Source organism: Heteronotia binoei, chromosome 5 (assembly GCF_032191835.1).
Source record: "Heteronotia binoei isolate CCM8104 ecotype False Entrance Well chromosome 5, APGP_CSIRO_Hbin_v1, whole genome shotgun sequence".
NCBI classification, from domain to species: domain Eukaryota; kingdom Metazoa; phylum Chordata; class Lepidosauria; order Squamata; family Gekkonidae; genus Heteronotia; species Heteronotia binoei.
In genome coordinates, this window is record NC_083227.1 from 15,000,430 (window position 1) to 15,027,111 (window position 26,682).

The window sequence follows — 26,682 nt, forward strand, 5'->3', positions numbered from 1 at the left end:
GGCATTTCTTTCTCAGAAGTTTTTCCCATCCAACTAATTTACCTTTTAACATGTAATATACACATAGTTTGCCATTAGAAGAAAAATACATTAAAATATAGTGGAAGATGGGTTTAGTATATGTAATGAGATAAACAGCCAATATCCCTACTTGAGTATGTCACTGAAAATGTCAAGACAGTGTGCGATTGCAATAAAAATGGCCAACGCCATGCTGGGAATTATTAGGGAGGGCATTGAAAACAAATCAGCCAGTATCATAATGCCCCTGTATAAATTGATGGTGCGGTCTCATTTGGAATACTGTGTACAATTCTGGTCACCGCACCTCAAAAAGAATATTATAGCATTGGAAAAAGTCCAGAAAAGGGCAACTAGAATGATTAAAGGTTTGGAACACTTCCCTATGAAGAAAGGTTAAAACGCTTGGGGCTCTTTAGCTTGGAGAAATGTCGACTGCGGGGTGACATGATAGAGGTTTACAAGATTATGCATGGGATGGAGAAAGTAGAGAAGTACTTTTCTCCCTTTCTCACAATACAAGAACTCATGGGCATTCGATGAAATTGCTAAGCAGTCGGGTTAAAACGGATAAAAGGAAGTCCTTCTTCACCCAAAGGGTGATTAACGTGTGGAATTCACTGCCACAAGAGGTGGTTGCGGCTACAAGCATAGCCAGCTTCAAGAGGGGGTTAGATAAAAATATGGAGCAGAGGTCCATCTGTGGCTATTAGCCACAGTTTGTGTATATATGTATGTGTGTATGTATATATATTTATTGCCCAAGGCAATAAATGAAGAGTCTGTTAAGTGCTCTATTTCTCCTCAAGCATAGGTTCAGCTGAGAACATCTTTTTTAAAGAGGTGTTTCTGCCCGCCTAATTTTCTTTTTAGCCAGGATTCTCTTGGCGCAGGGATGGAAATTGCAGGAAACTCCTATGAAAACGGACTTGGTGGGAAAAATTCTGGAAACAGCAGAGCTGGATTATTTGTCCCAGCTGTTGGCTGGGAAATCTAAGGATGAAGCAAGAAAATATTGGATGAAATTCTATGCCTGGTTAGACACTCAAGAATCTTTTAAGATTCTTTGGTGTGAATTTATTTCTCCTTTTTCCCTATATTTCATATTACAAAATTGCCTTTACTGGAATTGTCCAACTTAATAGATAGTAAAGTAAAAGTAAATTTTTTATTTATACCCCGCCCTCCCTGCCAAGGCAGGCTCAGGGCGGCTTTAGTTAAGATATCTTAACTAAAAGATTCATAATATGAAATATTAAAATGTTGATGATGTTTAGCTTAGAGAGAATGAATAATATGTGACAATTTATGTATTTTAAGAAAGTATTGCAGCCGTAGGCTTGTACTCTTTGAAAATAACTTTGCGCAGAACAAGGCTAATATGTATTCTGTTTTCTATTCCCCCTATTCCCTACCCCCATCTTTTTTTTTTTCTGAAACTAATAAAACTTTTTAAAAACTAATTTTTTTTTTAGCATATATCATAGCATTATAGACATCAGCACAGTGACAGGTATCCTGATCACAAACTACAACAAGGACGCTCCTTCTGTTCCTTAGGTGCCTCTTGACTGCAGTCGGTGATCTAGCTCCATTCTCTTTGGGTTTCTTTCTGCTCTTTTGATAACTTTTCCTTTCCTTCTTCATAGCCACATGAGTAAGGATATCCTTCCACTGTCGGATGCTACCAAAGGATGACTCAAGGAGATGGAAGAGCAAGACCAAGAAGGACCTGGAATTGGCAAGAAATCAAGGAAAGGCAACCTTCCCACCCAGGCTGGGAGTGGCATTGAATTCTGGGAAAGAGGTCTACCAGAGATTCTGGATCAGGACACTATGAACTCAGATGACTATTGTCGACTCTTCCGGCAGTTCCGTTACCATGAGCATGATGGACCCCGAGAGGTTTGCAGCCAGCTCCATGGACTTTGCAACCACTGGTTACAGCCAGAGAGGCACACCAAGAAGCAGATCCTGGACCTGGTGATCCTGGAGCAGTTCCTGACCATCCTGCCCCAGGAAATGCAGTGCTGGGTCAGAGGATGTGAGCCGGAGACCAGTTCCCAGGCGGTGGCCTTGGCCGAAGGTTTCCTCCTGAGTCAAGCAGAGGAAAAGAGGCAGGCAGAACAGGTGAGGGGATTTCCCAAGTTTGGTCTTCCTATTTTCCTGCTGCCTTGAACTTTTCCTAGCATTATTGCTGCAGGGCTCGGTACTGGGTCCCATGCTCTTTAACTTGTTCATAAATGACTTGGAGTTGGGAGTAAGCAGTGAAGTGGCCAAGTTTGCAGATGACACTAAATTGTTCAGGGTGGTGAGAACCAGAGAGGATTGTGAGGCACTCCAAAAGGATCTGTTGAGGCTGGGTGAGTGGGCGTCAACGTGGCAGATGAGGTTCATTGTGGCCAAGTGCAAAGTAATGCACTTTGGGGTCAAGAATCCCAGCTACAAATACAAGTTGTTGGGTTGTGAAATGGCAGAGACTGACCAAGAGAGAGATCTTGGGGTGGTGGTAGATAACTCACTGAAAATGTCAAGACAGTGTGCGATTGCAATAAAAAAGGCCAACGCCATGCTGGGAATTATTAGGAAGGGAATTGAAAACAAATCAGCCAGTATCATAATGCCCCTGTATAAATCGATGGTGCGGTCTCACTTGGAATACTGTGTGCAGTTCTGGTCACCACACCTCAAAAAGGATATAGCGCTGCAAAAAGTGCAGAAAAGGGCAACTAGAATGATTAAAGGTTTGGAACACTTTCCCTATGAAGAAAGGTTAAAATGCTTGGGGCTCTTTAGCTTGCAAAAACGTCGACTGCAGGGTGACATGATAGAGGTTTACAAGATTATGCATGGGATAGAGAAGGTAGAGAAAGAAATGCTTTTCTCCCTTTCTCACAATACAAGAGCTCGTGGAAATTGCTAAGCAGTTGGGTTAAAACGGATAAAAGGAAGTCCTTCTTCACCCAAAGGGTGATTAACATGTGGAATTCACTGCTACAGGAGGTGGTGGCAGCTACAAGCATAGCCACCTTCAAGAGGTGGTTAGATAAAAATATGGAGCAGAGGTCCATCAGTGGCTATCAGCCACAGTATGTATATATACATACATACATACATACACACACACACACACACACACACACACACACATATATATATATATATATATATATATATAATTTTTTTGGCCACTGTGTGACACAGAGTGTTGGACTGGATGGGCCATTGGCCTTATCCAACATGGCTTCTCTTATGTTCTTATGTGACACAGAGTGTTGGACCGGATGGGCCATTGGCCTTATCCAACATGGCTTTTCTTATGTTCTTATGTGACACAGAGTGTTGGACCGGATGGGCCATTGGCCTGATCCGACATGGCTTCTCTTATGTTTGTTTATTTATTTATTTATTTATTTATTTATTTATTTATTTATTTATTTATTTATTTACTTACTTATTCGAGATTTATATCCCGCCCTTCTCACAAGTGGCTCAGGGCGGCTTCCAAAATTGATCAAACATGAAAATTAAACAATTTTAAGTATAAAAACAATTAAATATTTAAACAATTAAAACCTTAAAAACCAATAACATTTCAATTACATATAAACAGATGGCTGGCCAAGTTACATCAAGTTTTCATCCTAGCTAGGTGTAAGCTAGCCGGAAGAGGGTCGTCTTACAGGCCCTGCGGAACTGAACCATGTTCTTATGTGACACAGAGTGTTGGACCGGATGGGCCTCTGGCCTGATCCAACATGGCTTCTCTTATGTTCTTATGTGACACAGAGTGTTGGGCTGGATGGGCCACTGGCCTGATCCAGCATGGCTTCTCTTATGTTCTTATGTGACACAGAGTGTTGGGCTGGATGGGCCTCTGGCCTGATCCAACATGGCTTCTCTTATGTTCTTATGTGACACAGAGTGTTGGACCGGATGGGCCATTGGCCTGATCCAACATGGCTTCTCTTATGTTCTTCTGTGACACAGAGTGTCGGACCAGATGGGCCACTGGCCTGATCCAACATGACTTCTCTTATGTTCTTATGTGACACAGAGTGTTGGACCGGATGGGCCACTGGTCTGATCCGACATGGCTTCTCTTATGTTCTTATGTGACACAGAGTGTTAGACCGGATGGGCCACTGGCCTGATCCAACATGGCTTCTCTTATGTTCTTATTGTCTTTTCCAGTGACTCTTGACTTCCAATAATATGACCAAAGTATGACAGCCCCATTTTAGCTTCCAGGGAGAGTTGAGGTTTGATTTGCTCTAGAACCCACTTGATTCGTCTTTTTGGCATTCCACAGGATCTGTGAAAACTTTCCTCCAACACCACATTTCAAAAGAATCAACTTTCTTCCTGTCAGCTTTCTTCATTGTCCAACGTTCACACCCAAGCAATAGTAACGGGTATGGCTTTTTGTAGCAGGAACTCCTTTGCATATTAGACCACGCCCCCTGATGTAACCCATCCTCCAAGAGCTTACAGGGCTCTTAGCACAGGGCCTCCTGTAAGGTCGTGGAGGACTGGCTACATCAGGGGTGTGTGGCCTAATAGGCAAAGGAGTTCCTGCTACGAAAAAAGCCCTGGTAATGGAGAATACTGTGGTATGAATTGACTTCATCTTAGTCACTAGTGACATAAGAATCTTCTTCTAGCTTCTTTTTGTACTGCCCTTCCTAGCCTTGGCCTCCTTCTGATTTCATGTTTGCTGTCTCCCTTTTGGTTCGTGATGGAACCAAGGAGTAGACAATCTCGAACAACTTCAATTCCTTCATCGTCAGCCCGAAAATTGTGTAACTCCCCAGCACTTATTATTTTTGTCTTCTTGATGTTCAGCCGTAATCCTGCTTTGGAGTTTCCTGCTTTTAACCTTCATTAGTAGTTGTTTCATGTCTTCGCTGTTTTCTACCGGTAATGTAGTATCATCAGGGGTCTGGAGACCAAGTCCTCTGAAGAATTGTTGAAGGAGCTGGGCACATTTAGCTTGGAGAGGAGGTGGCTGAGAGGTGATATGATCACTATCTTCAAGTACTTGAAGGACTGTCATAGAGAGGACAGTGTGGAATTGTTTTCTGTGGCCTCAGAAGATAGGACCAGAACCAACAGGATGAAATTAAACCAAAAGAGTTTCCGGCTCAACATTAGAAAGAACTTCCTGACCGTTAGAGCGGTTCCTCAGTGGAACAGGCTTCCTCAGGAGGTGGTGGGCTTTCCTTCCTTGGAGGTTTTTAAACAGAGGCTAGATGGCCATCTGACAGCAATGAGGATCCTGTGAATTTAGGGGGAGGTATTTGTGAATTTCCTGCATTGTGCAGGGGGTTGGACTAGATGACCCTGGAGGTCCCTTCCAACTCTATGATCTGAATATCTCAGATGGTTAATGTTCCTTCCATCAATTTTCACTCTACCTTAATCTAAATCTAATTCAGCTTTCCTTATGCTATGTTCTACATGCAGATTGAAGAAACAGAGGGATAATATGCATTATTGTCTGACACCTTTGGCAATTGGAAATCATTCTCCACATTCTGTCCCAACAGATGCTTCTTGTAGCTGAAGAACTTGCATGCGCATGAAATGTTATACCTTGAATAAAACTTTGTTGGTCTTAAAGGTGTCACTGGACTCTAACCTTGTTCTGCTGCTTCAGACCAACGCGGCTCCCCATCCAAATATTTCTTACGTATCAAAGATGTTGTGGCATATTCTTTATCTTTTAAAACCATCCATAGTTTTTCATGATCCACACAGTCAAAAGCTTTGCTATAATCTACGAAACACAAGCTGATTTTCTTCTGAAATTCGCTCCTGTGCTCCAAAAAAACAACGTGAACTTGCAATCCTATCTCAAGTGTCTTGTCCCTTTCTGAATCCTGTTTAAACATCCGGCATTTCTCATTCCATATATGATTACAGTCCTTATTGTAAGATTTTGAGCATCCCTTTACTGCCATAAGAAATCAATGCAATGGTCCATTCTTTGATGTCTCCTTTTGTCAGAACTGGAGTGTAAGTAGAGCGTTCTCAGTCCACGGGCCATGGCTTTGTTTTCATTTTCCTCAGCATATTCTGGTTAAGATTTTGATGAACTCCTTTTCTATGCCTTGGAATAGTTTTATTGATGCCTCATTCAGTCCTGGTGATTTGTTTCTCCCAGTTGCTTTCAGTGCAGCTTTCCCTTCATTTTCTAAAAATGTTGGTTTTCCTTAGTGGTTAAGTGTGCGGACTCTTACCTGGAAGAACCGGTTTGATTCCCCACTCCTCCACTTGCACCTGCTGGAATGGCCTTGGGTCAGCCATAGCTCTTGTGGGAGTTGTCCTTGAAAGGGCTGCTGCTGTAAGAGCTCTCTCAGCCCCACCCACCTCACAGGATGTCTGGTTTTTTTGGGGGGGGGAAGGTAAAGGAGATTGTGACCCCTCTGAGACTCTGAGATTCAGAGTATAGGGCAGGATATCAATCCAATATCTTCTTTTTCTTCTTCTTCAAAAGATTTTTCTTGAAAGGAATCTGTCACCCTTTCTTCTCTTTCTTCAGTGCATTGTTCCCATCTTTTCTTAGATATTTCTACATCAAGATGGAACGAAAACTAGACCCTGATTCTTGCCCTTGGGGTTGAAGCAGCTCTGATGGTGGCTGCAAGGACAAGGAGACTGTGCACAGTTCTGGTCACCACACCTCAAAAAAGATATTATAGCATTGGAAAAAGTGCAGAAAGGGGCAACTAGAATGATTAAACGGTTGGAACACTTTCCCTATGAAGAAAGTTTAAAACACTTAGGTCTCTTCAGCTTGAAGAAATGTCGACTGAGGGGTGACATGATAGAGGTTTACCAGATTATGCATGGGATAGAGAAAGAAGTACTTTTCTCCGTTTCTCACAATAGAAGAACTCGTGGGCATTCAATGAAATTAGGGTTTGTAGAATCTTTCGGGCTCAAGTGCCGTGTTCTACTGGAGAAAGTTTTTCTTCCAGACGTTTCGTTCTCAGCTGCGGAGAACATCCTCAGTGGCATTGCAGCCGGAGCAGGCGCTCTGACCTTTTTGGCTGCTGTGCATTGAGAATTCAATGAAATTGCTGAGTAGTTAGGTTAGAATGGATAAAAGGAAATACTTCTTCACCCATAGGGTGATTAGCACATGGAATTCACTGCCACAAGAGGTGGTGGCGGCTACAAGCATAGACAGCTTCAAGAGGGGATTGGATAAACATATGGAGCAGAGGTCCTATCAGTGGCTCTTAGCTACAAGGTATAGATGGAACATAAGAACATAAGAGAAGCCATGTTAGATTAGGCCAATGGCCCATCCAGTCCAACATTCTGTGTCACACAGCAGCCAAATACACACACACACACACACTGTGGCTAATAGCCACTAGCCACTCTCTGTCTGGGGCAGTGATGCTCTGTATTCTTGGTGCTTGGGGAGGGGACACAGTGGGAGGGCTTCTGGTGTCCTTTTCCCACTAGTGGACCTCTTGATGGCACCTGGGTTTTTTGGCCACTGTGTGACACAGAGTGTTGGATGGGATGGGCCATTGGCCTGATCCAACATGGTTTCTCATGTTCTTATGAGACAGGGAATGGGTCAAGATCCATCACCTCAGCCTGCATCGCTTACCTTTCTCCCTTGCTGTTATTTCAGATGTGGGAACGATTTGTGAAGATGGAAGCAAAGCTCTCTGAAACAGAAGGGACTCCATCAGAAGAAAGTCAGAAGGAGCAGACCCAGGAGCACGCCCAAGAAGCCGTATCAAGTGGTAAGAGCATCTCATGCCCGGATGGAATTGGGATACCTAAAGTTGTTAGGCAGAAGATTCAAGGCAGGAAAAAGGGGAAATACTTTTGCACACTACACAGAATGGAATTCTGGGACAGAGTGCCATAAGATATAGCGATGACCACTCCATTTTAAGGGGGAGCAGACAGAATCCTGGAAGGCAATTCCATCCTTAGATACATTAATTAAAATATGTGTCGCTCACCTTTCCTCCACTAGAAGGGCTCAGTCTGGCTCAAAAACGGACAGGAAGACCAATCTGGGTTGAGCTATTAGCCACGGTGAATAAATGGAAGTTTCATGTCAGGAATCTCCTGACCTGAACGGCCCCAACTAGAACAAGCCTTTATACCTCCCCCCCTCCCACACTGGCTCATGGGTACCTGGTGCTTCTCTTCCACCTCTCTCCCACTATACTAAAAGTCATTACAAATTTTCTTGAGTGTAAAGAAGAGAAGGTTTTACACAGGGCTTTTTTGTAGCAGAAGCTCATTTGCATATTAGGCCACACCCCATTTATGTGGCCAATCCTCCAAGAGCTCTTCTTACAGGGCCTACTGTAAGCTCCAGGAGGATTGGCTACATCAGGGGGGTGCGGCCTAATATGCAAAGGAGTTCCTGCTACAAAAAATCCAAAGCCCTGCTCTTACATCCCTGGGAATGGGATGCGTGAAGCAGAATTCAAAGAAGCAAACAAATTAGAAACTTGAGTTGAAAAGCTGGTTTGGGGTCAAGTGGGTTAGAAATCAAATGAAATAAATAAAGGAAATGAAAGTTCATCCTTCTGATTTTGTACTCTTTGCAGGCAGCGAGGAGATATATTCAAGCCGTCACCTTTGCAGAGAAGTGGAAACGGCCACTCCATCTCTGTTCCAGGTAGGAGGGTTCAATGGGAGATAGTCAGGGCCCTCACCTTTCTCAAGGATATAGACAAGTTGGATATAAGAAGGATATTGGCAAGCTGGAACGGGTCCAGAGGAGAGCGATGAAGATGGTGAGAGGTCTGGAGACCAAGTCCTATGAGGAAAGGTTGAAGGAGCTGGGGATGTTTAGCCTGGAGAGGAGGCGGCTGAGAGGTGATAGGATCACCATCTTCAAGTACTTGAAGGGCTGTCATATAGAGGACAGTGTGGAATTGTTTTCCGCAGCCCCAGAAGGTAGAACCAGAACCAATGGGTTGAAATGAAATTAAATCAAAAGAGTTTCCGGCTCAACATTAAGAAGAACTTCCTGACAGTGGAACAGGTTTCCTCCCTGGGAGGTGGTGGGCTCTCCTTCCTTGGAGGTTTTTAAGCAGAGACTAGATGGCCATCTGACAGCAATGAAGATCCTGTGAATTTAGGGGGAGGTATTTGTGAGTTTCCTGCATTGCGCAGGGGGTTGGACTAGATGACCCTGGAGGTCCCTTCCAACTTTATGATTCTAAGGAGGCTTTTGGTCCAGCTATCCGAGCAAGAAAAGGTCTGAATCCCCTCTCTTTCCACATACTAAACTCTACCATACTGCAGCTTCCCACAATGCCCCTGTCAAGAGTGTAGCCTCTGCCTGACATGCTCTCTAATGAGGGGATCTGTTTTTCCTTTCAGTCTCCATTATCCTTTGAGGAGGTGGCTGTGTATTTTACCGAGGCTGAGTGGGTCTTGCTGGATACAGTCCAAAGAGCTCTCTACAGGGAAGTCATGCTGGAGAACTATGGAAGCGTGGCCTCTCTGGGTAAGGATCTTTCATAGGTGCCAAAGGTGTGAATCGCTGCCACTGGGGTGACACATGAATCAAAATATTGGAAAGCATCATGTGGTTGTGAGGCCTGCCCAACTAGTGGCCCCAGGGATGGAATTCTAGCAGGAGCTCCTTTGCATATTAGGCCACGCACCCCTGATGTAGCCAATCATCCAAGAGCTTACAGTAGGCCCTGTATTAAGAGCCTTGTGGGCTCTTGGAGGATTGGCTACATCAGGGGTGTGTGGCCTAATATGGAAAGAAGATATTGGATTTAAGAAGATATTGGATTTATATCTTGCCCTATACTCTGAATCTCAGAACGGTTACAATCTCCTTTATCTCTCCCCCCACACACACACACAACAGACACCCTGTGAGGTAAGTGGGGCTAAGAGCACTCTTGCAGCAGCTGCCCTTTCAAGGACAACTCCTACGAGAGCTATGGCTGACCCAAGACCATTCCAGCAGCTGCAAGTGGAGGAGTGGGGAATCACATCCCGTTCTCCCAGATAAGAGTCCGTGCACTTCACCACTACACCAAAGGAGTTCCTGCTACAAAAAAAGCCCTGGGTTTGACAACAATGGCAGCCATGTGTTGCTCTAAGGGTCTGCCACACTAACTACCCCACACATACATTTCTGTATGTGAATTGTGTGCTGCAATTGTTTTGGGAGGATGGAACAGGACAGACCCTTCTGGGGTCTTGTCTCGACTTTTTGGCACTACATGTTCCTCTGGGATGGGCTTCCAGAGGGTCTTACTCTACTGTAATGTTCGTGAACTTGATGCCCGATAAGCCATTCATCTGACTATCTCTCTCTTACAATAAGAAACACTTCTTTCCAGAGAGGCAGGCTGACTTTGTGCTTCTAGGCAAGGCAGAAATGCCTGAATGATTCAGACTTGCCTGATCATTAAGACAATAGACAGACCTGGCTAAGGCCCAGAGATTGGCTCAGAAATAATAATAACAACAACAACATTTTATTTATATCCCGCCCTCCCCGCCGAAGCAGGCTCAGGGCGGCTAACAACATAATCAGTCTGTACGATGAGTTATACAACAAATTTTAAAATCAACATTCAACTTAAAACATTCCAATTTAAAATTAACATTTCTGGTGCTATTCTGTTAGATGCGAGTATGTATGATGGCGGAATCACTTCAGACGAGTCCATCAGTCATTCATTCAGGTAAAGGCCATCCTAAAGAGGAAGGTCTTGCAGGCCCTGCGGAAATAGCAAGGAAATGGCTCTGAGCTTGAAAAAGATAGAATCATAGGGCGTTTTCGCACTGACCTTCAAGTGGTGCGACCACCCTCCTCACGCCGGCGGATCTGCAGGGATTTCGCACCAGAAGCGCTGGCGCACCCAAAAGAGCCGGCGACTTCCGTCGCGAAACCAGCTCAAACGGAAACCGCCAAGAAGCAGGAAAACGTTTGAGCTGGTTTCGCGACGGAAGTCGCCGGCTCTTTTGGGTGCGCCGGCGCTTCTGGTGCGAAATCCCTGCAGATCCGCCGGCGTGAGGAGGGTGGTTGCACCACTTGAAGGTGAGTGCGAAAACACCCATAGAGTTGGAAGGGACCTCCAGGGTCATCTAGTCCAACCCCCTTTATAATGCAGGAATTTCACAAATACCTCTCCCACACACATATATCCCCAGTGACTCCAGCTCCATGCCCAGAAGATGGCCAAAAACCCCACAGTCCTCCAGGATTCCACGGAAAACTGGCCTGGAGAAAATCTGCTGACTGACCCCAAAGTGTCAATCAGCATTTCCCTGGGCGTGTAAGAAAAAGCTATGAGAACTAAACACTGATGTAGCCCTTCCTGCCCTCCTTCTCCTGATCTTACTAATTCACAGAATCAGCATTGCTGTCAGCCATCTAGCCTCTGTTTAAAAACCTTCAAGGAAGGAGAACTCACCACCTCCTGAGGAAGCCTGTTCCACTGAGGAACCGCTGTAATGGTCAGGAAGTTCTTCCTAATGTTGAGCCAGAAACTAATTTGGTTTAATTTCAACCAGTTGGTTCTGGTCCAACCCTCTGGGGCAACAGAAAACAATTCTGCACCATCCTCTATATGACAGCCCTTCAAGTACTTGAAGATGATGATCAGATCACCTCTCAGTTGTCTCCTCTCCCAGCTAAACATCCCCAGCTCCTTCAACCTTTCCTCAAAGGACTTGGTCTCCAGACCCCTCGCCATCTTTGTTGCCCTCGATATGTTCCAGCTTGTGTATATCCGTCTTAAAATGTGGTGCCCAAAACTGAACACAATACTCTAGGTAAGGTCTAACCAGAGAAGAGTAAAGTGGTACCATTACTTCTCATGATCTGGACACTATACTTCTGTTGATACAGCCCAAAATTGATTTGCCTTTTTAGTCACCACATCACATTGCTGACTCATGTTCAGTGTGTGGTCCACTAAGACCCCTAGATCCTTTTCACATATACTGCTGACATGACAGGTCTCCCCGATCCTATAATTGTGCGTTTGTTTTTTCCTACCTAAAAGCAGAACTTTACATTTAACACTACATTGCAGGGTTGCTTTTATCATCGGTCATTACCTGCCCCCCCCCCCCAACAAATACAACCTCTTCCAAAACCCGTGGAGTCCCCTTTGAACAGTGAGGTTCACTTTTTGAGAATCTGGCTTCTCACTGTGCCATAGCAAACATGTTTGGGGGAGGCTGAAAATCATCTCCTCGTGGCTCTCTTCACAACTGGAATGAAACTCTCAGTGCAGTTGCAGGACTTGGATATCTTGGTAACTTCTTGGTTTTAATCATCGAGATAATCAAAAGAGCCACATGGCAAATTAAATGGGTTCAGGGGTAGGGGGTCCATTATTTGCCATTTTTACCCTTAAAGTACATAAGGGAAGTTTGGGGAGAGGAAGGGATAGGCAGAATATTAAAACAGCTGTACGAGAGGGCTTGGAAGGAATAAGGTGTGACCGGTAGTTCAGTTTGGGAGGAGGGAAGATCTGCTAGCACAAATGCACATCCAATTATGAGGTGTGCCTGACTGGTGCCTTGGCTTCTTGCATGGGTGCTGACTGAAACTCTTTCTTTATTCCAGTAGCAGATGTAGAGGACACAGCTGGGGAATTCCAGGGGTTATCTTTGGAAAAAGCCAAGAATGAAAATGCCAAAGGACACTTCAGAGATGGAGATGGACCACAGATGCAGGAGCGAAGCTGCACAGGTAAGAGGAGGGAGAAGCCCATTCCTTGCCAAGGAGAGAGTTACCATGAAATCCCAGCCCTAGAAGAAAGGTCAGTCAAAAAGAGAAGGAACAAAGGCCTCCATCCAAACCAGAGACTCCATTTTAGAGTAAAGGCCTTCAGTCAGAGAATGCATGTCATTTTGCAGACAGAGAAATGATATAAGAACATAAGAGAAGCCATGTTGGATCAGGCCAGTGGCCCATCCAGTCCAACACTCTGTGTCACACAGTGGGCAAAAAACCCAAGTGCCATCAGGAAGTCCACCAGTGGGGCCAGGACACTAGAAGCCCTCTCACTGTGTTCCCCCCTCAAACACCAAGAATACAGAGCATCCTTGCCCCACACAGAGAGTTCCAACAGTAAGCTGTGGCTAATAGCCACTGATGGACCTCTGCTCCATATCCAATCTCCTTTTGAAGCTGGTTATGCTTGTAGCCGCCACCAGCTCCTGTGGCAGACATAATTGCTTGGAGTGCAGAAAGAGCCTCCATAGGAAAAGAGCCCTTAGCTTCACATCAAAAAAGTCACACAGGTGGGGAGCCATAGAAATGGTCAGAGTCCAAACCAAGCATCTCTGACGCAGGAGGCTTAATGTACTTTGAAAGTGTACAGTGTACAGCAGGAAGAAGCCAATGAAATAGTTGTGGTATGGATAGAACTTCAGGTGCAGGTCAGACCCTTTTCAGTGGATTCTAACAGGATCTCTTTCTTTATTCCAGCAGGAGACTATCAGAGGAATGAGGAGAATGAGGAAGTGCATCATCAATCACCAGATGAAGTCAAGAATGAAGACATGAGGGGAAACTTCAACAATCAAGTTGGACCTAAAAGAGAGAAAGGCAACCACCTGGTCAAGAAGAGGGATAAACCCGTTCTTTGCCAAGGGGGGAATTTCCATGAAGTAGTTCACACGATGGAGGAAACATACAAGTGCTTGGAGTGTGGAATGAACTTCTTAGACAAAACCCAACATAATGTCCACTTACAAATGCACAGTGGAAAGGAGACCCATCAATGCCTGGAGTGTGGAAAGACCATGAATTGCGGAGCAGAGCTCCTTAGACATCAGAGAACACATTCAGGAGAGAAACTTTATAGCTGCTCAGACAGTGGCAAGAGCTTCTCCAAGAAATCAGACCTTGCTCAGCACCAAAGGATTCACTCAGGAGAGAAGCTATTCATCTGCTCAGAGACTGGAATGGTGTTCTCTGATGGAGGAAAAGGTAATATCCATTTACCAAAGCACACGAAGACACAGAAATGCTTTCAGTGTGGAAAGTACTTCAGATACAGATCACAGCTCCTTGTGCACCAAAGGATCCACAGAGGAGAGAAACCTTTTGAATGCTCAGAGTGTGGAATGAAATTCAGTCAACTTGGCCATCTACAACAGCATCAGAGAAACCACAGAGGGGAGAAGCCTTTTGAATGCTCAGAGTGTGGAATGAAATTCAGTAGGAGCACGCATCTTCGACAGCATCAAAGAATCCATACAGGGGAGAAGCCTTTTGAATGCTCAGAGTGCGGTAAGAGATTCAGTCAGCGTAGCAATCTTCAACAGCATCAAAAACACCACAAAGGGGAAAAACCTTTTGAATGCTCTGAGTGTGCAAGGAAATTCAGTCGGAGTGATGCTCTTCAGAATCATCTAAGAACCCACACAGGGGAGAAGCCTTTTGAATGCTCAGAGTGTGGGAAGAGATTTGGTCAGATTGGCGCTCTTCAACAACACCTAAGAACTCACACAGGGGAAAAACCCTTTGGATGCTCAGAGTGTGGGAAGAGATTCAGTCACAGTGGCCATCTTCAACAGCATCAAAGAACCCACACAGGGGAGAAACCTTTTGAATGCTCTGAGTGTGCAAAGAGATTCAGTCGGATTGATGCTCTTCAAAATCATCTGAGGGGCCACACAGGGGAGAAGCCTTTTGAATGTTCAGAGTGTGGGAAGAGATTCAGTCACAGTGCTGCTCTCCAGAATCACCTAACAACTCACACAGGAGAGAAGCCCTTTGAATGCTCAGAATGTGGGAAGAGATTCAATAACAGTAGCACTCTTCAAAAACATCTAAGAACCCACACAGGAGAGAAGCCTTTAGAATGCTCAGAATGTGGGAAGAGATTCAGTCAGCTTGGCAATCTTCAGCAGCATCAAAGAATTCACACAGGGGAGAAACCTTTTGAATGCTTAGAATGTGGAAAGAAATTCAGTCAGAGTGGTGCTGTTCGACAACATCAAAGAATCCACACAGGAGAGAAGCCTTTTGAATGCTCCGAGTGTGGAAAGAGATTCAGTCAGCATGGCCATCTTCAAAAGCATCAAAGAAACCACAAAGGGGAGAAGCCTTTTGAATGCTCGGAGTGTATGAAGCGATTCAGTCGGAGTGACGTTCTTCAAAGTCATCTAAGAACCCATACTGGGGAGAAGCCTTTTGAATGCTCAGAGTGTGGGAAGAGATTCAGTCAGAGTGGCCATCTTCGACAGCATAAAAAAATCCACAGAGGGGAGAAACCTTTTGAATGTTCAGAGTGTAGAAAGCGATTCAGCCAGCGTGGGCATCTTCAACAGCACCTAAAAACCCACACAAGAAGAAGTCATGTAACTTCTTAGCCCAGGAGTGTCAAACTCATTTGTTAGAACAAAATAGGAATCAATTTCACCTTTAAGACCAACTTAGTTTTATTCAGAATGTAAGCTTTCATGTGCATTCACACTTCTACTCATTCCTCAGCTGAAGAAGTGTGCATGTACACGAAAGCTTACATTCTGAATAAAACTAAGTTGGTCTTAAAGGTGCAATTGACTCCGACTTTGTTCTGCTACTTCAGACCTACACGGCTGTCTATTTGGATCTAAGCTCATTTGTTGTAAGGGCTGGATCTAACATTAATGTCACTTTGTTGGGCCAGGCCATGTGTGTCATCAAATGTAACACCAAGCCCCAGAGATATAAACTGATATAAACAAGCATCAGAGATATAACCTGATGCTGACCAGAGATATAAACTGTTGCAATTCATGGTCTTTATATCTCAAACCCAATTAATGACATTATTTTTTACTCAAAATGCAAATATGCTTAAAATGTTAACAGTATTTCCTTTATTTAACAGTCTTAGATAATTGACACCTCTTACTCTAAATTATTGCATCAAAATCTGAAATCAATGTCTGTGCTGTACCAATCTTGAGTATAATGTTTAGGTGTGTATCTGTAATCTGAAAATGAACTTTAAATTTATGGACATTTACTAGTAATAAGGTCTGTTGTGCAAAATACAATGGGCTCTAGAAAGAGGCTCTGGGTGAGTGCCCCCCCTTGCTGTCTCCCCACCCACCCAAGTTAAGGCATTCACTCCCCCCCCCCCCCACCTCAAGGGGAGCTGATCTCTGCCATCTGGAGAGCAGTTGTAATTCTGAGTGATCTCCAGTTTTCACCTGGAAATTGGCAACAGTGATTCCCCAGGAGGAAATGGCGTTGTATCTGTTTGAGGTCCCATCCCTCCTCAAACCCCACACTCTGCAGCTCCACCCCTTAAATCTTCAGGAATTTCTTAACCTAGAGATGGCAACCTTATCTCCTTCCCTTTATCTGCACCTCTGCCTTCAGCTTTCCATCGCCTTCCCTCTCCCTGCAGCCTCTGCATAGGAAAAAGAAAGTCTTTCTCCACAGTGGTGGGGGGGCTGAACCAAAGCAGCTGACATCATTCTCCTCTCCCCTCTTTGATCTGCACAACAACCCTGTGAGGTAGGTTAGGCTGAAAGTCTGTGACTGGTCTGAAATCACCCAGTCAGCTTCCACAGCAAGAACCTGGATCTGGCAGACCTCACTCTGAAGCCCTAACTTCCATGCCACACTGGCTGTCATGGGAAGCTGCTGCTGCTGGTAACCAACCCCAAGGTGGAGCCTGAAGATCTCCTGGGATCACAACAGATCTCTCTCCCCTTGGGGAAAAGAACTGCTTTGGGGAGTGGACTCGATGGCATTCTATTCACTTGAGGCATCTCCCTTTCCTGACAAAAACAGCCTGGGTTGCCTAGCTGCAGCCTCTAGTTAGCACTTCCCAGGTGGCAGCCATGGCCTCTAAAGAAACACTCCCAGTGGGGCCGGGCCTCCCTGGCTATTTCTGTGGCCTTTGGAAGCTGTGTATACTGGGAGGCCTTTTGTGAGGCAATAGTAGCTTTGCAGCCCTTTCTTAGTCCTTGGGGATTGAACTCAGGTCGTGAGCAGAGCTTGGACTGCAGTACTGCAGCTTAACTACTCTGCACCACAGGGCTCCTAAAACATCATTAGGCACATCCATATGCATTAATGATTTGGAGTTGTGAGTAAGCAGTGAAGTAGCCAGGTTTGCAGATGACACTAAATTGTTCAGGGTGGTGAGAACCAGAGAGGACTGTGAGGCACTCCAAAGGGATCTGTTGAGGCTGGGTGAGTGGATGTCAACGTGGCAGATGAGGTTCAGTGTGGCCAAGTGCAAAGTAATGCACATTGGGGCCAAGAATCCCAGCTACAAATACGTTGATGGGGTGTGAACTGGCAGAGACTGACCAAGAGAGAGATCTTGGGGTCGTGGTAGATAACTCACTGAAAATGTCAAGACAGTGTGCGTTTGCAATAAAAAAGGCCAACGCCATGCTGGGAATTATTAGGAAGGGAATTGAAAACAAATCAGCCAGTATCATAATGCCCCTGTATAAACCAATGGTGCGGTCTCATTTTGAGTACTGTGTGCAGTTCTGGTCACCGCACCTCAAAAAGGATATAGCATTGGAGAAAGTCCAGAAAAGGGCAACTAGAATGATTAAAGGGCTGGAACACTTTCCCTATGAAGAAAGGTTAAAACGCTTGGGGCTCTTTAGCTTGGAGAAACGTCGACTGCGGGGTGACATGATAGAGCTTTACAAGTTTGCGCATGGGATGGAGAAAGTAGAGAAAGAAGTACTTTTCTCCCTTTCTCACAATACAAGAACTCATGGGCATTCAATGAAATTGCTGGGCAGTCAGGTTAAAACAGATAAAAGGAAGTATTTCTTCACCCAAAGGGTGATTAACATGGAATTCACTGCCACAGGAGGTAGTGGTGGCTACAGGTATAGCAGTGGCTATTAGCCAAAGTATATTATTGGAACTGTCTGGGGCAGTGATCCTCTGTATTCTTGGTGCTTGCGGGTTTGGGGGGGGGGGCGGTGCAAAGCGGAATGGCCTCTAGCCCCACTTGTGAACCTCCTGATGGCACTTGAGGTTTGGTTTTTGGTTTTTTTGGCAACTGTGTGACACAGAGTGTTGGACTGGATGGGCCATTGGCCTGATCCAACATGGCTTCTCATGTTCTTATTTCACCACCCTCTGCCAAAGACAGGTCCCATGGACTCCTCCGCCATGCTTTTTTCCTCAGTTTGGTGTAGTGGTTAAGTGTGCGACTCTTATCAGGGAAAACCAGGTTTGATTCCCCACTCCTCCACTTGCACCTCCTGGGATGGCCTTGGGTCATTAAGGAGTTATCCTTAAAAGGGCAGCTGCAGTAAGAGCTCTCTTAGCTCCACCTACCTCACAGGGTGTCTGTTGTGGGGGGGGGGGAGAAGGTAAAGGAGATTGTGACCACTCTGAGACTGAGATTCAGAATCTAGGGTGGGATATAAATCCAATATCATCATCATCTCCTCCTCCTTTTTCTTCATTTCCACTGTGTTTCTAGGTAACAATAGAGAAGTAGGGGGTTCTTAGCCCAAACTGGATTTATCTGGCCAAGGTAGACACTTGTATATTGGGTCTTATTGTGAAATTAGGCATGAGGTTGTAGCCGATTAGTACATATAGATGATAACGTGTCAGTGTGTCATTAATGTGTCATCGAGGGAATATAAGATTGCAACCATTTTGAAAGATTTCAGAGCGATTTGGCAAGTAGGCTCTGCTCTCTGGTTATTGCGATAAACAGTTTTTTCCTTCTTTCTTCATCTGGACTCCGGCTGTATGTCTTTTATTGGCTAAGGACGTTCAGATGTGCAGATTTGTGCGACAGTAACGCTAGGAAAAATGGAAGGCAGCAGGAAAAGGGGAAGACCAAACTTGAGACGGATTGACTCAATAAAAGAAGCCATGGCCCACAGTCTGCAAGATCTGAGGATGGCTGCTAATGATTGAATAGTCTGGAGAATGTTAATTCAAAGGGTCGCCATGTCAGAAGCAACCTGATGGCGCTTAGCACACACATCAAGAGGGTAAGAAAGGAAACTGGAACTTGTATGAATGTTCCTTCCTTCACGAACTTCCTCAGCCTGGTAGAACTCCCTACCTAGTAACATCTGTGCCCTGCAGGACCTTGGTGGGTAAAAATGGAGATGTTCCTGGCCTACAGTTGAGGACAACGGTTCCTTACCATGGCCTTCATTATGGCCTTTACCAATCCCGGTCTATGATCCATCCTATGGAGGGCGTGAAGTTATATGCACACCATTGATCATTCAAAGGATGTATACTGTTTTATCCAGAGCTTTTTTTGTAGTGGGAACTCCTTTGCATATTAAACTACACCCCCCTAATGTAGCCAATCCTCTGAGAGTTTACATGGCCTACTGTAAGCTCCAGGATGATTGACTACATCACACAGGTGTGGCCTAATATGCGAAGGAGTTCCTGCTACAAAAAAAGCCCTGGTTTTATCTATTATTAACAATTTCCTATTTATTGTTTTTTAACTTGCTTATGCCTGATTCTGTTGTACACCGCCCTGAGCCCTTCAGCGAAGGCTGTTATATAAATATAAAGATAATAATAATAATAATGTGTCTTTGAGATCCAGAAGCTTTCTTTAAGCAGAGAATGCCAACAAACCTCTCTCCTAAGTTTGTAAAGACCTTCCTGAATAACAGGAACATTTCTGGGGAGAATGTTTGACCAGCTTATCCCAGAATAACTTAGAAAGGTGCCTGCCTTACATAAGAAAAGTGGTAAAATGGCTAGTTTTTGACTCTCCAGGGGAGCCCCAAAGATCCCTGGGAAGCCCTGAGGTGGGCTCCTAGTGACATCAGAAGGAGGTTATCCCGCCTAACCAGAGCCCAATACAGGGACAGTGGTGACGGAAATATCCTGAGGCAGTGAAGTGGCATGGCTCCTTCAGGTCAGAATCCTAGGGGGGGTGAGCAGAGCTGAGGCCTGTAAGCTCTTGGAGGATTGGCTACATCAGGGAGGTGTGGCCTAATATGCAAAGGAGCTCCTGTTAGAATTCCACCCCTGGATCCTGTTGAACAGCAGCAACGCTATGAAAGTGGGTATGGAGTATTGGTTAAGAGTTTCAGGCTATGGTCTCAGAGACCCAGATTTTCGTTCCCATCTCACTGTGGAAGCTCCCTGGCTAATTGTGGATCGCTCACGTGCTTTCAGAGTAACCTACCTCACAGGATTCTTGTGAGGATAAAAAGGAGCAGGGAAGAAGGAATCAAGTTCCTTTGCCCCCCCCACCCCCGTGAACAACAACAAAAGGTGAAGGTTGTCCCCTGTGCAAGCACCAATCATTTCCGACTCTGGGGTGATGTCACATCACGACATTTTCACGGCAGATTTTTTACAGGGTGGTTTGCCATTGCCTTCCCCAGTCATCTATGCTTCCCCTCAGCAAGCTGGGTACTCATTTTACCAACTTCAGAAGGATGGAAGGCTGAGTCAACCTTGAGCCGGCTACCTGAACCCAGCTTCCGCTGGAATCGAACTCAGGTTGCGAGCAGAGAGTTCGGACTGCAGTACTGCAGCTTTACCACTCTGCGCCATGGGGCTCCTTCTGTGAACAAAGAAAAGGAAAGGAAAGGTTCCCTGTGCAAGCACCAGTTGCTTCCGACTCTGGGGTCAGGTTGCTTTCACCACGTTTTCACGGCAGACTTTTTATGGGGTGGTTTGCCATTGCCTTCCCCAGTCATCTACACTTCCCCCCCCCCCCCCCAGCAAACTGGGTACTCATTTGACCAACCTCGGAAGGATGGAAGGCTGAGTCAACCTTGAGTCGGCTACCTGAAAACCCAGCTTCCGCCGGGGATCAAATTCAGGTCGTGAGCAGAGCTTAGGACTGCAGTACGCAGCTCTAACACTCTGCGCCAGTGTATAAATATAGCTGAAGATGAGAACAAATAAAATGTGGGTTGGTAAACCGCTGAGAAGGAGAGAATGAGGCTAGGAAAGGGAAAATGAAATAGTGGGGAGGGGGGGGGGCAAAGAGAAAAGTGAGGTGCCCCCAGGTCCTTGAGGGTTCCATACCATGCTGGGTGGCCTGGCACAGTGGCCGGCTTCGCGCCACTGGGCTATTGTTCTCCTAGGCAGAGGATGCTGGAGGGGGTGGGGAGGAAGACTGAAGACAGATGGGCAGAGAAATATAGGTCGGCTGTGGGGTGAGAGGAGAGAAGGAAGCATACAAAGTGTAAAGGCTATGGGGACTTTCAGGTAGGGTTGCCAATCCCCAGGTGGGGGCAGGGGATCCCCCGGTTTGGAGGCCCTCCCCCCGCTTCAGGGTCGTCAGAAAGCGGGGGGGGGGGAGGGGAGGGAAATGTCTGCTGGGAACTCTATTATTCCCTATGGAGATTTATTCCCATAGAAAATCATGGAGAATTGATCTGCGGGTATCTGGGGCTCTGGGGGGAGCTGTTTTTGGGGGTAGAGGCACCAAATTTTCTGTATAGCATCTAGTGCCTCTCCCCAAAATATCCCCCAAGTTTCAAAAAGATTGGACTAGGGGGTCCAATTCTATGAGCCCCAAAAGAAGGTGCCCCTATCCTTCATGATTTCCTATGGAAGGAAGGAATTGAAAAGGTGTGCCGTCCCTTTAAATGTGATGGCCAGAACTCCCTTTGGAGTTCAGTTATGCTTGTCACAGCCTTGATCTTGGCTCCACCCCTAATGTCTCCTGGCTCCTCCCCCAAAGTCTCCTGGCTCCACCCCCAAACTCCCCAGATATTTCTTGAATTGGACTTGGCAACCCTACTTCCAGGAAAGGGAAATATGAAATAGTGGGGGAAGGGAAAATGAGATGCATCCCAAAAGTCATTGCAGGTTTCCACTTGGCAAATAAATGAACAGAATTTGTGAGATTTCCACATCTATCAAACACATTTCTTTGAAGAAGCTTCTTATCTCCCACAGAAATAATTTAATCTGTAAAACTATTTTGCGGGGTCTGTTAGTCTGAAAATGTGACTGGGTAAAGGGCATCCAGGGCTGCTGTGGATTTGAACCCAGATCCATCAAGTTGTAACCCAACATTCTGGCTCTTGAACGTGACTAACCCACATTGTGAATGGGGGGTAAACTGGGTATTTCCTGACATCCTGGTAAATCTCTCACCAGAAACCAATATTTCTTAATAATATTATAAATGGACTGACTCAGAGGGGAAAACTGCATAGCACAGGTTATATTGTTACTACCCACATTTCTCTCCCGTGTTCTCCGGGAGCCATCTAAAAGTCCAGACCTATGTGTCTGATTAATCCTTGAAACTGCCTTGGTTAAAATCCTGCTGGGATAACCCCTGGACTTGAATTCTTCAAAAATCCTGTCTCTCTCCTGTTAACCGAAAGGGTTAAAGCAGCCAAGCTGTTTGCAAGAGAGGCCGAGCGTGGGGGGGGGGGGGAAGGAGCAGAATCTTTTCCGGAGGGGCGGAGAGGGGCAGAGAAGAGGAAGGGCTTCAGGCACGCAAAAGCGCAGAAAAGCTTTGCAGCCTGATCTAGCAGAGGTTGATTCTCAAGTAAGTCATTTCAGTCTTGCATAGGGTTCCCAATCCCCAGGGGGGCCCAGGGGATTCTCCCCCCTTCCTTCAGGGTCATCAGAAAGCCTGGGAGGGGATGTCTGCTGGGCACTCCATTATTCCCTATGAAGACCGGTTCCCATAGGATATAATGGAGAATTGATCTGTGGGTATCTGGGGCTGGGGAGAATGGGAGGCTGTTTTTTGTTTTTTTCAGCATTGCATCCAGTGCCTCTCCCCAAAATACCCACCAAGTTACAAAAGGATTGGACCAGGGGGTCCAATTCTGTGAACCTCCAAAGAAGGTGCCCCAATCCTCCATTATTTCCAAGGGAGGGAAGGCATTTAAGAGGTGTGCAGTCCTGTTAAATGTGATAGCCAGAAATCCCCTTGAAGTGCAATTATGCTTGTCACACCCTTGCTCCTGGCTCCACCCCCAAAGCCCCCCAGATAGTTCTCGGATTGGACTCAGCAACCCTAGCTTGCAAGACAGAAATTCTGCAATCGCGTGTTTGGTGTTGAAGTCCTTTTAAAATGTGAATTTTCTGATGTGTGTTTTCATTTGTTAGCCCGGGTCCTGAGAAGCCTGCCTTTCGGGTCCACAGACTCTGGGGGGATCACAGAATCACAGAGTCAAAAGACCTCCAGGGTAAAGATGCCAGCCTCCAGGCAGGGCCTGGAGGTCTCCCTTTTTTCCAACTGGCGGAGATCAGCTCCCTAGGAGAAAATGTCTGCTTTGAAGGGTGGATTTTATGGTATAGGTCTATGCTGAGGCCTCTACCCACCCTCTCCCAGATCCACCCCCAAAAGTCTCCAGGTATTTTCCAGCACAGACTTGGCAATCCTACTCCAGGGTCTTCTAGTCCAGTTCCCTGCACAATGCAGGAAATTCACAAATCCCCCCCCCACACACACACACCTTCAGTGACCCCTGAACCAGGCGTGGCCAAACTACAGCTCAGGAGCCACATGTGGTTCTCTCACATATATTAGGTGGCTCTCAAAGCCCCCATTGCCCCATTGGCTGGCTTGGAGAAGGCATTTCTCTCTATATATCACTAGCAGCTTGGAGAATGCATTTAAAGTTGCTTTCTTTCCACATCTCCCTTCCTCTCTTCCTCCCTCCCTTGTGGCTCTCAAACATCTGATGTTCATGTCTTGTGGCTCTCAAACATCTGACATTTATTCTACGCGGCTCTTGCATTAAGCAAGTTTGGCCACCCCTGCCCTGAACCATGCCCAAAAGATGGCGGAAAAAAATCTCCAGGAACCCTGGCCAAACTGGCCTGGATAAAATTGCTTTCATCCTGACCCCCAAGTGGTGATCAGCATCATGCTTGTGCATGAAAAGAAAGGTCCCCTGTGCAAGCACCAGTCGTTTCCGACTCTGGGGTGACGTTGCTCTCACAACGTTTTCACGGCAGACCTTTTACGGGGTGGTTTGCCATTGCCTTCCCCAGTCATCTACACTTTCCCCCCAGCAAGCTGGGTACTCATTTGACCAACCTGGGAAGGATGGAAGGCTGAGTCAAAAGCTTGCACCTTGAATAAAACCTTGTTGGTCTTAAACAGGGTGGCCAAACTTGCTTAACATAAGAGCCACATAGAATACACGTCAGATGTTTGAGAGCCACAAGACACTAACGGCAGATGTCTGAGAACCGCAAGGAAGGAAGGATGGAAAAGTGGAAAGAGAGCAAATAGATGGGAGGGGGGAGGGAGCGGTCGAAAGAAAGCGATTTTAAATGCACACTTCAAGCTGCCTGTAGAAAAAAGGGGCTTCCTGAGTATAAGCAAAATTATACTAGAAGAAACGTCAGGGTGAAACTATACTATCGAAACATTTATTACAAGAAAGAAAAATGGCTAATTGGGAGAACCTTGTGGCCTCTACTTCTAAGTAGACTCTACTTCTAATCAGTCATTGTTAAAAAATATAAGTGTGCACACAGGCACTTTAATATTCCAAAGCCTCGACCTTTTAACAGACTGCAATAGAAGAACACAAGAGTGCACGCAGGCACTTTAACATAACCTCTTTTCCCAAACAGGCTGCACTAAAATGAATCCAAACAGTCTGCAGGAAAATAAATCAGAGTGCACGCTGGCACTTTTAAAGTGCACGCAGGCACTTTTTAAAGGTTAAGAGCCTGCACGTGACTCGTAAACCAAAATATTAAGAAAACAGTCTGCAATGAATTCTGTCATCCAGAATGCATGCAGGCACTCTGTCAAACAAGTTATCCCACTTCATAGCCTTGCACGTTCAGTACACTATTGTTTCGGTGAGGTGTTAGGATAAAGAAGAAGGTTCATCCGCATAAAGCCAGTCCATGTCAGCCGGTGTCAAACATTTCATTGCCTTTTTCAAGACTGATGGCTTAGGGCCTGTAAGGGCCTGTAAGAGTCCCGTGGCGCAGAGTGATAAAGCTGCGGTACTGCAGTTGGAGCCCTCTGCTCACAACCTGAGTTCGATCCCCAGCGGAAGCTGGGTTTTCAGGTAGCCGGCTCCATTTTGACTCAGCCTTCCATCCTTCCGAGGTCGGTAGAATGAGTACTCAGCTTGCTGGGGTGGGGGGGGGGAGTGTAGATGACTGGGGAAGGCAATGGCAAACCACCCTGTAAAAAGTCTGCTGTGAAAACGTGAAAGCAATGTCACCCCAGAGTCGGAAAGGACTGGTGCTTGCACAGGGGACTACCCTTACCTTTTAGGGCCTGTAAAATGGAGCTGTTCCGCCAGGCTTTTAGTTGAGGCTGTGGGCGTCTTTTTCTTGATCTGGTTGGCCTCCCCTGTTGGCATTGTCATCTGTGCTATAAAATGCAATAATATCTGCCATTTTTATGGGATAACGTCTTGTCATGATGTGATACGGCCAGGTTAGGCAATATGTGATGATATGGAAATTTTCTGAGTGCTGTTGAGTTGTCTGTTCAAAATAATGTTTTTTATTGTTTTATTATGTGTTGTACTCCATCCTGAGCCCCACGGGGAATGAGCGGAATATACTAAACCAAAATAAATAAATAAGTGGAACCCAAAAATCCTGTCTCTTCCTCACAAGGCTCTAACTCATTCTTTGATACGTAATATAGTACAGTGAAATTAATTTTAATCCACAAACTACAAAAACTGATCCACTGGGGTAATCCTTAGGTGTCTTCACTAGGGTTCGTGATGTAACTCCGTTCTCTTTTGTTTTCTTTCCGCCTTTTTATCTCTTTCCCTCTCCTTCTTCACAGCCAAGTGAATAAGAGTGTCATTCCTGAGGCAAAGGCAACCCAAAAGAAAGAGAAAGGAGATGGAAGAGAAGGATCCAGAAGGCCCCGGAATCGACAAGACATCAAGGAAAGGTCCACATCCCATCCAAGCAGGGAGTGCTGCTGAATTTCGGGAAAGAGCTGTGCCAAAGATATTGGTTCAAGACACCATGACCCCAGATGTACGCAGCCGACACTTCTGGCTGTTGCGCTACCATGAGGCCGTTGGGCCCCGAGAGGTTTGCAGCCAGCTCCATGGACTTTGCAACCACTGGCTGAAGCCAGAGAAGAACTCCAAGAAGCAGATCCTGGACCTGGTGATCCTGGAGCAGTTCCTGACTGTCCTGCCCCAGGAAATGCAGTGCTGGGTCAGAGGATGTGGGCCGGAGACCAGTTCCCAGGCAGTGGCCCTGGCCGAAGGCTTCCTTCTGAGTCAGGCAGAGGAGAAGAGGCAGGCAGAACAGGTGAGGGGTTTTCATTTACTCAGTTCAAGCGATGCCCTTATTCTAAGGCTTCCCTGCCTGATATTTCTGTGTGTGTCTTAAACTGCCTCAAGTCACTCCGACTTACGGCAACCCTGTGAATATCCTATTGTTAATGGGAAGACTAAACTTGTGAGGAAGACAAACAGCCCTCAGTTGGTTCCCATTAATGGGAAGCAGAAGGTCCCAGGTTCAATCCCCGGCATCTCCAAAAAGGGTCCAGGCAAATAGGTGTGAAAAACCTCAGCTTGAGACCCTGGAGAGCCACTGCCAGTCTGAGAAGACAATACTGACTTTGATGGACCGAGGGTCTGATTCAGTATAAAGCAGCTTCATATGTTCATATGACACCTTTGCCAATTTGGAAACCATTCTGTTTCTCCAAATTCTGTCCTAACAGTGGCTTCTTGACAAGAGAAGAAGAAGAAGATTGCAGA

At 45.8% G+C, this 26,682-nt stretch overlaps 1 protein-coding gene and 1 pseudogene across 1 annotated transcript in view; one reads left to right on the forward strand and one right to left on the reverse strand.

Moving 5' to 3' along the window:
- Positions 1–15,401, forward strand: part of LOC132571055 (oocyte zinc finger protein XlCOF6-like) — a 74,435-nt gene extending 59,034 nt beyond the window's left edge. Inside the window, exon 6 of the mRNA XM_060237692.1 lies at positions 13,490–15,401. Within this exon, the coding sequence (XP_060093675.1) occupies positions 13,490–15,381 (1,892 nt within the window). The 3' untranslated portion in view covers positions 15,382–15,401. The remainder of the gene's footprint in view (positions 1–13,489) is intronic.
- LOC132571738 (oocyte zinc finger protein XlCOF6-like) overlaps positions 1–26,682 on the reverse strand; it is a 317,052-nt pseudogene that overhangs the window by 119,788 nt on the left and 170,582 nt on the right.